This window comes from Carcharodon carcharias, chromosome 8 (assembly GCF_017639515.1).
Source record: "Carcharodon carcharias isolate sCarCar2 chromosome 8, sCarCar2.pri, whole genome shotgun sequence".
NCBI classification, from domain to species: Eukaryota; Metazoa; Chordata; class Chondrichthyes; order Lamniformes; family Lamnidae; genus Carcharodon; species Carcharodon carcharias.
This window is the reverse complement of record NC_054474.1, coordinates 33,417,654-33,431,252: the sequence shown is the minus strand read 5'-3', so window position 1 is coordinate 33,431,252 and position 13,599 is coordinate 33,417,654. Positions and strand designations below refer to the sequence as shown.

At 41.3% G+C, this 13,599-nt stretch overlaps 1 protein-coding gene across 1 annotated transcript in view; it reads left to right on the top strand.

Annotated features, from left to right (window-relative positions):
• The window catches only part of LOC121281589 (gamma-aminobutyric acid receptor subunit gamma-2-like), a 404,445-nt gene that overhangs the window by 112,644 nt on the left and 278,202 nt on the right, over positions 1-13,599 (top strand). Inside the window, exon 8 of the mRNA XM_041194589.1 lies at positions 6,125-6,277. Coding sequence (XP_041050523.1) covers positions 6,125-6,277 — 153 coding nt within the window. The remainder of the gene's footprint in view (positions 1-6,124; positions 6,278-13,599) is intronic.

Below are 13,599 nucleotides of genomic sequence, written 5' to 3'. Positions count from 1 at the left end.
TCTAGTTCTATTTTTTACCCTCCTCCTCCGGCTTTCTAGAATAGAAAAGAAGGAAGTGCCAAGCAAGGCCTTCACCGGTCCTATGGAGCTGGGAGGAGCAGGCTTGTCCCTTCCGGCTTCATACCAAAATTTGTTTTAAAATTTGACCTATGTTTTTGGTGGCAGCCATTTATGCTGCATCCCTTACCAGGAAAGCTTTAACACAACAGGCATGCATCTGCTCTGTTCAGGCTATCAAATTGCTTAGGTGAACCTAAAAGCAAATGTTAGGCCCCTTGTCAGCATATGCGGAGAGTCTAATTTTATTCTGCTAACTCTGATGCCCGAAAAAAAAGTGCCTTGACCCAGCATCAGGTCAAATATTTTTCATGTGCCCTTAAGACTCAGGACTGTGGTTCCTGAAATTGCTCTCGTAGCCCCCTTTTAACACCCATAAAATGGGTGCAATGATGTTCAATTCCTAGGCCTGTATTTATGGTTTACTTTGCATCAAATTATTTTGACATACTGTGTATCATGTTGACTTTAAGAACAAGGTGATTTGTCCCAGCAAACTCACTCCTGCCATGTATCCTAACATCGGCTTTTCATATTTAATGTCTTTTGCAAAGGGATTGCAATTTGTTTCTCCCTGTCCCCACAAATGCAATTAAACTGAAGTCCAGAATATTGATCATGGCATCCCTGTTGTATAGCCCTGGATAATTTGTTTTCACAAATCACATATTGAAGCTGTCAATAGCTCAAAAGCTGTTTGGTATGGGAATTCTTTCATCATATTTGCTTAAACTTGTCAATATAATCTTCAATTCTATTTTTAACTATTTGTATAACTCTTATGAAGACTTTTCTTGAAATAGCATTAACTATTTTTGCAGACAGCCTATTCCACATAACCATGCCTGAAGAAAATGTCTTCTAATCTCTTACATCATGTTTCAAAATTGTAAGATTGTTAATTGTATATGAGTCCTTTATTTTGGTGTTTGTCTGAATTATCTCTATCTCTCCGCATTTGATGCTATTTATTTTTAACTTTAAATTGCCAGTTTTTTTTTCTGCCAGTTTCCTTTCCCTACCACCTTCCCAGAAACCATTGATGCCTCACTAGGTAATGGTTCTGTAGGCTTTGGTCAAATTCGTGTGCCTTACGTGTGAGACTTGACAACAAATGACAGTAGGATTTTTAACTGAAAATGGGGCCTCAAAGCCAAAGCTGACCTTGTCCTTAATAAAAACAAAAAAACTGCGGATGCTGGAAATCCAAAACAAAAACAGAATTACCTGGAAAAACTCAGCAGGTCTGGCAGCATCGGCGGAGAAGAAAAGAGTTGACGTTTCGAGTCCTCATGACCCTTCGACAGTGTTCTGTCGAAGGGTCATGAGGACTCGAAACGTCAACTCTTTTCTTCTCCGCCGATGCTGCCAGACCTGCTGAGTTTTTCCAGGTAATTCTGTTTTTGTTTTCTGACCTTGTCCTTACCTGGCTTCTATACACATGGACTATTAGCAGGGGTCACTGGCTCATTAGAAGGATTGAAAAGCCAGGCTATTTTTTTCCACTTCAAATAAGGTCACTGATGCTAATTGCTAATCTCCTTCAGAGTAACCCACTCAGCACATACTGATTGCCAAACCTGGTTAGTGTCATTCAGCTAGTACTTGGATAAACTTGTTCGGACCTATGAGCCTATATATTAAAACAACTGCTTTTGTATACTATAAGGAACAAATTTGCAAGGAAATTATAGAAAGGTGCAAGAAATATGGGGTAGTTATAATGGGAAGCTTTATTTATCCTAATATAGACTAGGATAGTACAGATACCAGGCCCTTTATCCAGCATCCCAAAATCCGGAAGGACCCAAAAACTGGGTCCTGTGCTGGAAACTACAATCCATCAGGCATTGCTGTCCATCATGTCAGGGTCATGGTGCACTGATCCCTGCTCTTTGGTGTTATGGTGTTGAGTTGCTCAAATCCCAAAGGGAAACTTGAAACAACTGCCACAACTGTTTTACAATCTGTATATATTTAGAAATGTGTGCCTTGAATTCAGTAGTAATAAGATCACCGAGTCTTACAGGTTTCTTACAAAAATAAATTAAACCTTTGTTAATAGAAAAAATGATTTTAAGTACATACATAGATCTACAAATTACTACTATGGTAACTTCTAAATTCTCTAGTTAATCTAACTCCCAGTTACACTTTCATTATGGTAACAGTAAGACACATAGATTTTAAAAGACCCAGGCAAAATGACACACAATACCCTGACCACTCGAATTCAAAATGAGTTTATCTCAGTTTTTGTTCCTTGTAGATAGCAGCTTGAGGCTTAGATGCTGGAGGCTTTTCAGACTTGTGTTAGACCTTAGAGTGCCAGCCCTTACACACAACCTTCTCTCCTTTATACATATTTTCCCCTTTGACTGCAAATTCCCATTGTTTCACTATGTCTTTGGACTTTACCTCTCTAATAATAAAAAATCTGTAGATAGTACCAATTTTACCAGTAATCATTGGGAAAAATAAACACACTGAGCAGGATTTTTACCTCATTGGGAGAGTGGGCACGGGAGCGGTTGTAAAACTGACCGCCGCCCACGATCGGGCCTCAACCGCGATTTCACACTGGCTGGCCAATTAATGACCAGCCAACATGAATCGCGCGCTGCAATGCTGAGCACCTCTGGGGTCGGCGGGCGGGGATGGTGGTGGGGAGGAGGGCGAGTGGGGACATTTGCACATGTGCGCGGATGCGCACACTGAAAGCGCCCCGAAGGCACAGAACTGCCTCAGGGAGCTGAAGATTTTTCAAAACATAAGTAAAGAATTTAAAAATGTTCAGAACATGTCCCCTCATATGATTCTATTACATGAGCAGGGCCATGTTATAAATGAGATTTCAACATTTTTATTTTCTTTTTAATTCCTGTTGGAAAGCCCGTGGATGAGGAATCATATTCATAAAAAATCCAAAAGCCGGCTGGCTGATTTGCCTGTCCGCCAACCCTAAGGCTGGACGGGCAGCAAAAAATTGCATTTGATTATTACTTTAATGGTCCTAATAAGCCTGTTAATTGTTGGCGGATGCGCTGCTGACTCCTGCGAGCGCCCACCGACCGATATATTGCGCATCATATTACGTTCAGGTTTGTCGCGCACACGTCTGCATGCTGAGTGAGAAATTATGGCCACTGTTTTGTAACTTCTGACTAGGTGAAACATTTCACCCCCTCTTTTGAATTCAAGCTAGCTTGCTTTATTTAAAAATGCGGATGTTCCCTTTACACCTCACATTCTAAAACTTCATTCATGTTTACCTTCTTAACATTTTAAAACTAGCTTATCTTCTGATACATCAAAGCCTTCAGACCAGCTGCGTTTAATTCAATTAACCCCCATACACACACATCCCACACAGACCCACAGAGCAGAATTTTGCCCCTCTCAGACTTGGCGATCGGCACTGCATGCGAGTATGGCATTGCCTGTGCAGGGGGTGTGAAGGGGTGGGTGTGGCAGGAATGTGAGCTGGCCAAGCACGAACTTTGCACATGTGCGCGAGTGAATACTACAAAATCTCCCCAATGTAGCTCAGTGCCTCAGGGAGATGAAGAGAGGTTTGAAAAATAATTAAAAAATAAAACTGTAATAAAACATGTCCCCTCTCTGTCATATGAGCAGGGACAATGTTATGAATGAAAACTTAAAGTTTTTATTTGTTTTTGGAAACCTCATCCCGTCCATGGAAAACTTTACATTAACTGATAACTTAATGGCCTTAACAGGCCATCTAATTGTTGGTGGACGTGCTCTCAACTCTGGCGTACACCCACGGACCAAACTATCATGTGACTGCACGTTGATGTCAGCACGCTCGGCCAACGTCAACGCGAGTCATTTCACGCTCGAGCAGGTCAGCTCAAGCCCACCCACCGAGCAAAAATATCTGTCCATAGACACAGACCCCACTATTACTCAAATTAACAATGAAAAAAAATCCCAGTGATATAATGAAAATTATTATGCTTTCCTGACATTGGTCTGTGATGAACGACAGAAGCTGGCCTGGTCTGCCCCTCATACCTTCCTTTCCCCATCCCGGCTGGGTTCAGCTTGGTGTAGAAATCAGCCTGGCTTCAGTTATCCTATTCCCCTCAGTCCAGAACACAAAATCCGGAAAATTCTCATATCCGGTACAAATCCAGTCCCGAGTTTCCCAGATATGGGGTTTGCTCCCTGTAATAGTACCGAGGGCAGATGGGGTTAAGAGTTTCTAGAGTGTATTCAGGTGAATTTTTGATATGAAGATGTTTCCAGTCTAATGAGGGAGGGGGCATTGCTGGATCTGGTTCTGGGGAATGAGGTGGGTCAAGGGAACCAAGTACCAGCAAGAGAACATTTAGAGGGCAGTGATCATAATATCATAAGTTTTAAGTTAGCAAAGGCAAAGTTCAAGGAGCAATCCAGGGTAAAAAAAATCAACTGGGGGAAGACCAACTTCAATGGAGCGTAAAAGGATCTGGTCCATGTAAATTGGAATTAAGGGTTGGCAAGCAAACACTGTACCGGAACAATGGGTTGACTTTAAAGGGGAGATAGTTCGGGTACAGTCAAGGCACGTTCCCAGAGACGGAATTGTAAGGTGAACAAATTCAGAGCTCCTTGCATGATGAAAAATATCGAGAGTAAGATGAAGCTGGAAAATGGTGCATATGACAGATGTCAGGGGGTAATACAGTTGTGAACCTGGCCGAGTATAGAAGATTCAAAGGGTAAGTGAAAAAACTTGGACAGCAAGTTCTGGCACCCGTCTACACACACACACACACACACACACACACACACACACACACACACACACAAAACAATGTAGAGTTCAGGAAGTTCCTGTCTGATTTGCCCTGCTCTGCCACAAGCTTTGCTGCACCAATACTTTGTTAAGGGAATCTGCATCAAAGCACAAAATGGACATGAAGTTCTGGTACTTACCCAGCAGTTACCCACTAAAAACAAGAAAAAGCTAAGATCTGTGCATTCAAAATTGGATATTTAATGGTGTGATATGTTTAATTAGCAAACAATCTTTCTGGCACTGAAAATGTACTTCTACAAATGGGGAGCAGCATTCGTTCTCAATTGAGGCCCCTAAGTGGGAAATTAATGACTGCTTAAGAGTCATTTCCTGCCTGGCCTCAATTTTGAAGCTGGTGCAAGGAGTTCACGACCAGTGGGGGAAGCCCAGCATGTTACACTGGTTGGGAAGGGGAGTCATCTCCCTCACTGCTTGCTTTCCACATCTGGCATTCGCCACAAGCACTGCACATTCTGGGTACTCCCTCACCCCTGACCTCTCCGTCACGATCTCCTTCCCTCTTTACCCACCTTTCCGGGCCTCACTTCCCCATGTTGTGTGAGGCTACTACACCTTACCTGGTCCTGCACACTGGGAATTTGATTCTGGGGACTACTTGTAGTCCCGGTCCTGGCCACTGCTGCTACAGGTGCTGCTGGGACTAAAGAGTCGGCAACTCTCTGAAGCAGGACTTCTTCTTGAGTGAGGGGCAGATGTCCCATCTCCAGCTCCTTGGAGTGTTAGTTGGCTGTGGATTAGCTGGTATCGGCGGGGATGCATCTCCCACTGACTCTTCGGGTGGCGGGGTGTGTAACTCCACCATCCGAAAAATCCTGCCCATGTCTTTTTAATCTATCTATCTATCTATCTATCTATCTCTCTCTCTCTCTCTCTCTCTCTCTCAATCAACCCTATCTTTCCTTTCTTCTTCATTTCACTTTCTGTATATGATTACATTGAATTATGTATTCTAGCTTATGCTTAGATTGTACGTCGCAGTAAGAATTCTTCAGTCTGATTGGTGGAAGAGACATGCTGTTGTTGCCTTGCCTGCACAGGTCCAACATGTCAAGGGCACCACATTGAAATGGTTTTCTAATTACCTTAAATAGCTACAACAAAGCTCATTCAAATTATGTAGATAACTGTAAGCGTAATGGGCGGTTAGCATTGTTCATTCTTTGCTGGCCATAAAATCTAGGCTAATGTTGTTTTATTTTGAGTGGAGGAATGATTTGCTATTGTTATTTTTTTTTGTAGGAGATTACGTTGTAATGTCAGTGTACTTCGATCTCAGCAGACGAATGGGCTACTTCACCATTCAGACCTACATCCCTTGCACATTGACTGTTGTTTTATCCTGGGTGTCATTTTGGATCAATAAGGATGCAGTACCAGCTAGAACATCATTAGGTAATTACATCACTACAGCTATTTAGTTTTATGACATAAAAATAACTGTTTTTAATCCCTTCTAATTGTGTTGTTAAAAATATACTGAGGGAGAAATTACTTTGCATAGCTCCGCTTCTCAGTACACAGACTTATTTCTAGTCTGGGCAGGCAGCACCAGGGATTGATAACCTGCGCAGCCTATGCAGCGATCTTCAGTAATATCAATGAAGATTGCCAAGCGACCATGCAGACCATGACCCAGGGCACTGCCTGCCAGAGGGAACCGATTTAAGTATGTGTTGAGTCACTCATAGCAGTTGTCACTACCAGAGATTTAGGCTAAAATTTCAATTAAATCCTAGTCAGATGATAAACTACCAATGAAAATTATTGTTGGATGCTTGCCTCCTGACACATGTGGTCTCTTAATTGTCCTGCAATGAGCAAGCGACAGAAGCTGTGCCTGGTCTGCACATCCTACTTTTATAATCCATTCCTCTGTCCCCACATCCCACAGGCATGGGTATCAGCTATTGGCTGCAGTAGAAAGATCCAGCCTGGCTTCAGTTTTATCCTATCTCCCCTCAGTCCCAGAACACATAAATCCAGGAAAATATCTCATATCCGTACAGAATTTCCACCAATATCCAACTGATTATGGGCTTCGGCCTGCCGAATAGGGATCAAGTTGGTGAAAGTGAAGTGCTAGATTGGTTCTGAGAAGATGTAAGTATGTATTTTTCCAGTTTCCAGTCTAGGAAACAAGAGGGGTCTGGTGGAAATGAGAAGTGGGTCAAGGGTAACCATAGTAAGGCAAGACCAGAGTACAGTTTAGAGGGTCAGTGATCATAATGATCAGTAAGTTTTTGAAAGTTCTCGCAAAATGGAGCTTAAAGTGCCTCAAGGAGCCAAGGGGTAAAAAACAATTAATCAACTGGGGGAAGACCAACTTCAATGGAGCGTAAAAGGATCTGGTCCATGTAAATTGGAATTAAGGGTTGGCAAGCAAACACTGTACCGGAACAATGGGTTGACTTTAAAGGGGAGATAGTTCGGGTACAGTCAAGGCACGTTCCCAGAGACGGAATTGTAAGGTGAACAAATTCAGAGCTCCTTGCATGATGAAAAATATCGAGAGTAAGATGAAGCTGGAAAATGGTGCATATGACAGATGTCAGGGGGTAATACAGTTGTGAACCTGGCCGAGTATAGAAGATTCAAAGGGTAAGTGAAAAAACTTGGACAGCAAGTTCTGGCACCCGTCTACACACACACACACACACACACACACACACACACACACACACACACAAAACAATGTAGAGTTCAGGAAGTTCCTGTCTGATTTGCCCTGCTCTGCCACAAGCTTTGCTGCACCAATACTTTGTTAAGGGAATCTGCATCAAAGCACAAAATGGACATGAAGTTCTGGTACTTACCCAGCAGTTACCCACTAAAAACAAGAAAAAGCTAAGATCTGTGCATTCAAAATTGGATATTTAATGGTGTGATATGTTTAATTAGCAAACAATCTTTCTGGCACTGAAAATGTACTTCTACAAATGGGGAGCAGCATTCGTTCTCAATTGAGGCCCCTAAGTGGGAAATTAATGACTGCTTAAGAGTCATTTCCTGCCTGGCCTCAATTTTGAAGCTGGTGCAAGGAGTTCACGACCAGTGGGGGAAGCCCAGCATGTTACACTGGTTGGGAAGGGGAGTCATCTCCCTCACTGCTTGCTTTCCACATCTGGCATTCGCCACAAGCACTGCACATTCTGGGTACTCCCTCACCCCTGACCTCTCCGTCACGATCTCCTTCCCTCTTTACCCACCTTTCCGGGCCTCACTTCCCCATGTTGTGTGAGGCTACTACACCTTACCTGGTCCTGCACACTGGGAATTTGATTCTGGGGACTACTTGTAGTCCCGGTCCTGGCCACTGCTGCTACAGGTGCTGCTGGGACTAAAGAGTCGGCAACTCTCTGAAGCAGGACTTCTTCTTGAGTGAGGGGCAGATGTCCCATCTCCAGCTCCTTGGAGTGTTAGTTGGCTGTGGATTAGCTGGTATCGGCGGGGATGCATCTCCCACTGACTCTTCGGGTGGCGGGGTGTGTAACTCCACCATCCGAAAAATCCTGCCCATGTCTTTTTAATCTATCTATCTATCTATCTATCTATCTCTCTCTCTCTCTCTCTCTCTCTCTCAATCAACCCTATCTTTCCTTTCTTCTTCATTTCACTTTCTGTATATGATTACATTGAATTATGTATTCTAGCTTATGCTTAGATTGTACGTCGCAGTAAGAATTCTTCAGTCTGATTGGTGGAAGAGACATGCTGTTGTTGCCTTGCCTGCACAGGTCCAACATGTCAAGGGCACCACATTGAAATGGTTTTCTAATTACCTTAAATAGCTACAACAAAGCTCATTCAAATTATGTAGATAACTGTAAGCGTAATGGGCGGTTAGCATTGTTCATTCTTTGCTGGCCATAAAATCTAGGCTAATGTTGTTTTATTTTGAGTGGAGGAATGATTTGCTATTGTTATTTTTTTTTGTAGGAGATTACGTTGTAATGTCAGTGTACTTCGATCTCAGCAGACGAATGGGCTACTTCACCATTCAGACCTACATCCCTTGCACATTGACTGTTGTTTTATCCTGGGTGTCATTTTGGATCAATAAGGATGCAGTACCAGCTAGAACATCATTAGGTAATTACATCACTACAGCTATTTAGTTTTATGACATAAAAATAACTGTTTTTAATCCCTTCTAATTGTGTTGTTAAAAATATACTGAGGGAGAAATTACTTTGCATAGCTCCGCTTCTCAGTACACAGACTTATTTCTAGTCTGGGCAGGCAGCACCAGGGATTGATAACCTGCGCAGCCTATGCAGCGATCTTCAGTAATATCAATGAAGATTGCCAAGCGACCATGCAGACCATGACCCAGGGCACTGCCTGCCAGAGGGAACCGATTTAAGTATGTGTTGAGTCACTATGGTGGCATAGCAGTAATGTCACTAGATGAGTAATCCAGAGATTTAGGCTAATGTTCTGGGGGATTTAATTTCAATTAATCTGGAATCAAAGGCTAGTCTCTGTAATGATGACCATGAAACTGTCACCAATTAGTGGTGGAAAAAATTCCAATTGTTGGAAAAACCCTGATACACTAATGCCTTTTTAGGGAAAGAAAGCTGATATCCTTACCTGGTACGGCCTACATGTCATTCCAGGCCCACAGCAATGTAGTTGACTCTTAATTGCCTCCTGCAATGGCCCAGCAAGCCACTCCTTTCAAGGGTAATTAAGTAGTGACATCCACATCCCATGAAAGAATAAAAAACAATGCCCGATGTGAACTAAATTCTTCTTCTCTTAACAGCTAAGTTAAAATTCTTTTAAAAGCACATCCTACTTTTAGCTGTTGTCTTCTGTCTGCAATCTGTTTGGTCATTTTGGCCTCTGTGTTATTACTGAGTAAAGTACAATGGTAGGTGTGGAGCCTGTCACATATTTCCTTGCACAGGAAAACATGGAAATGAAAATTCTGTATATTTTTGTGTGGTGAGAAGAAGTATGTTTGTTTTGATGTGGGTAAATGTTAGGGAATGGATAATCAATGTGCTATTGGCTTAATGCAGTTCTAAGATGGGTGGCTATCCCTGAGATCCAGGAATGTCAATGGCTGTTTAAAGCTATTTGATTGAGATTTCAGTCAGAAGTTTAACATATAAGTTTGCCAGTCAGGGCATCTGAATTCTGAGTGAAAGCCAGAGATTATCTCATGGCCTTAGAGTCATTCCATGGCATTTGTTTTTTTCAGTTCTACATACAGCGGAGTTTATGGAGTGTTTTACAGAGCAGAAGGAATTATGACAAAATATTCTTCAGTATGTAACCACATAAAAATGTACAGAATTTCCATTTCCATGTTTCCTTGTATAAGGAAAGATGTGACAGACTTCACACCTATCATTGTACTTTACTTAGAAATAACACAGAGGCCAATATGACCTAACAGAATGCAGGAGACAACTGCGAAGGTTAGGACCTGCTTTTAAAAGAATTTTAACTTAGCTTCGGCCTATCAAACCCATTCTATTCAAAGGTAATGTACAATTTAAATTTTATGAAGTGGTCAATTAAACACAGAATAGAAAACTCTCATATTTTTCCATATTCCCCAACTGATCAAAAAAAACCAGAATATTAGTTTAACATTACAATCAAAATTACTTAATTTTCTTTTTGTTTATAGCCTATTTGGTACTAGTAGAGAGCATCAGTGGTCCCAGTTGTTAATAAATTCATGACTGAAAGTTTATACATAATGAAGAAAAATAATATAGCTAGATAGATGGTTCTGAACTCTTCCAAAAACCCATTCAACTTCTGAAGATCACCTTTACTGTAAATTAATAATACTCAAGTAAGTGTATTTTTCAGTATTAAATTTAGTAGTAATATTTCATACCACATCAGTCTAATTTGTGACAGTTACATGATTAGCTCTGATTCTTGTCAATCAACTGTCTAATCAATCTCATGCTGAAACAAGATATATCAGCCTTGACCTTAAACATGAAATGTCTGGAGCATTAACATGTCAAAAATCATCATTCTTGATAGCATTTCAATTGTGAATATTGTTTGTTTATTAAATGTTGTGGAAGTCTTTTGGTGTGATTTTTGCCAATATAAAATCATTATTAACATATTATTCCCATATAAAGAAAGAAGGACATGCATTTATAAAGCGCCTTTCCCACAACCTGAGGACACCCTAAAGTAGTTCACAGCCAATGAAGTACTTTTGAATTGTATTCATTGTTGTATTGGAAACATACCAACCAATTTTCACATAGTAAGCTCTTACAAACAGCAATTTAAAAAGTCACCAGAGTATCAGTTTTTGGCAGTGGTTGAAGGATAAATGTCAGCCAGGATTCAGGTAGAGCTCCCCTGTTCTTCTTTTAATGATGCAGTGTGATCTTTTACAACTGCCTGAGAGGACAGACTGCTTTGACTTGGCGCTTGAAGGATGGCATCTCTGACAGTGCTGTGTTCCCCCAGTAATGCACTGAGCTTATGTGCTCAGGTTTCTCAAATAGAACTTCAACCTAGAACCTGCCTCAGAGACGAGAGGGCCAAGGCCAAATCTATATTTATTCCTTTATGCAACCACAGGGCTATTGTAAACTGACTGACAGTCCCCACAAATTAATCCAGTCTAGTACCTTGGCCCAGCGCCACCATTCTGTGTTATTATAACAATGACCTTTCTGCCTGTAATCCTTATTACATGGTAGTGTGTGGTCAGAGCATCAAGTATTTCTCACTTTAACTGTATGCAATTCTCCAAAATTTAGAACACATCCCAGGACATAAATACGTTTTTTAGAAAGCAGTGAGAAAGATTAATTCCCTCTGGATCTAGTGTTCAACCACTGAACAGAAGAAATGTCATAACACACTCAGGACTTTGTTACCATATATTGTTGGCCAGCTGTGGTCATGGGATGAATGTCAGATCCAGCGGGACCGCAAGCATATATCCTTTATATAAAAGCTGAATGGGAAATATAGTTTCTGTGATGTGCAGAACTCAAATGCAATACAATCTGATTTCAGTTTTATCCTATGGGACCTATTACAGACAGACATTTAGCTCTTAAAGTGGGGTCCAGATGGGTAGTTATGTCTCCCTATGCTAGTAAATTTCTGACAGACATTTAGGCTCATCGATTTGCCACTTAGCACATAGCCAGAAAACAATTGAGTAAATAAAAGTCAATGCTGTCTTTTTAAAATACATCATTTCAAGCTGCAGCTTAAACTTTACATGTCCAATCTTTCCAGAATCATACTGCGAATTGACTGCAATAATTGGTAAAATATTTTAGTTTTACCGTTGTGGGATCTAATGAGGACATTCAACTGCATTTTATGAACAACTGCCAGGGAAGAGAAGAGTAATATATTTAGCTGCCGAACCAAAAGGCACAAATATCTATTATAATAGGGATATAATTAATCTTCCTTAGACAGCAGTTAATGCAAATCATTTGAAAATAATATTCAACATTAGTGATGACAGCTCATTAAAAGAAAGGATTTCATAGAATGATACAGCGCAGGGGGCCAGCCAGCCCATTGTGCTTGTGCCAGCCTTTTGAAATGACTACCTCATTAGTCCCATTTCCCAACTCTGTCCCCATGGCCCTGTAATTTTTTGCATTTCAAGTATTTATCCAATTCCCTTTTGATAGCTGATTCCACCACCCTTTCACACATTGTATTCAGGATCACATCAACTTGAGACTTAAAAAAAATACTTCATATTGTGTCTAGTTATTTTGTCCATCACCTTAAATCTGTGTTCTCTAGTTACTGTCCTTCTACCACTGAAAAGAGTTTCTCCTTATTTACTCCAACAGAACCATTCATGATTTTGAAAGTCTCTAACAAATCCCTTTTTAACTTTCTCTGCTCAAAGGAGAACAAATCCAGCTTCTGTCTTTCCACATAATGAAGTCCCATATCCCTGGAACCATGCCAATAAATTCCTTCTGTATCTTCTCTAAAGCCTGGACATCGTTCCTAAATTGTGGTTCCCAGAATTGAACACAATACTCCAGCTGTGTCCTAGTCTGTGTTTTATAAAGTTTTAGCTTAACTTCATTGCTTTTGTGCTCCATGGGCCGGATTTTCACAGCTGAGGTAGATAGTTCAAGCTGGGAAATTTCCCTACTCGCTGGACCTGCCTCAGTAAAAAGTACCCTGAAATGCATGATTTTCACTTGGGAGCGGACGGGAGGGTAGTTGCAGCAGCAGCTGTGGGATAGAATTGGGCCCATTGACTCTGGAAGCAGAACGTAGGTAGTCATGGGGATGGGTGGGTGTCAAGATGGGTTGGTTCGAAGGCCCAGGTCAGTTCTCTAGGATGTTGTCCCTGTTGTTTTAGAAGTTGTTAGCTCCCCTAGCCACACCGCCCCCCCCATGGCTCTTCATAACCCCCAAGCCACTTTCATTGCCATTCACCCCGTATCCATCATGAGCGCACCTCAGGAGCCTGTGGAGATGAGAAAAAAATCTTCTAACAATCTAATAGAGCTCTCACTCCTACATGGTTGATAATGAAAAAAAATTCCCATTCATTAATTCCATTCAAAACTTTTAAATCTCCCCAAGTGGTTAATCTCTTATAAAAGCAAACAAACTTCTCTTCAGTAGCCACATCAAAGACAGCTAATCCTTTAATAGCCTCTTTAAACTGTGAGTGCAGAATCCCTGCCCAGATATGTGTACCTTTTGAAGCTTAGCCAAGC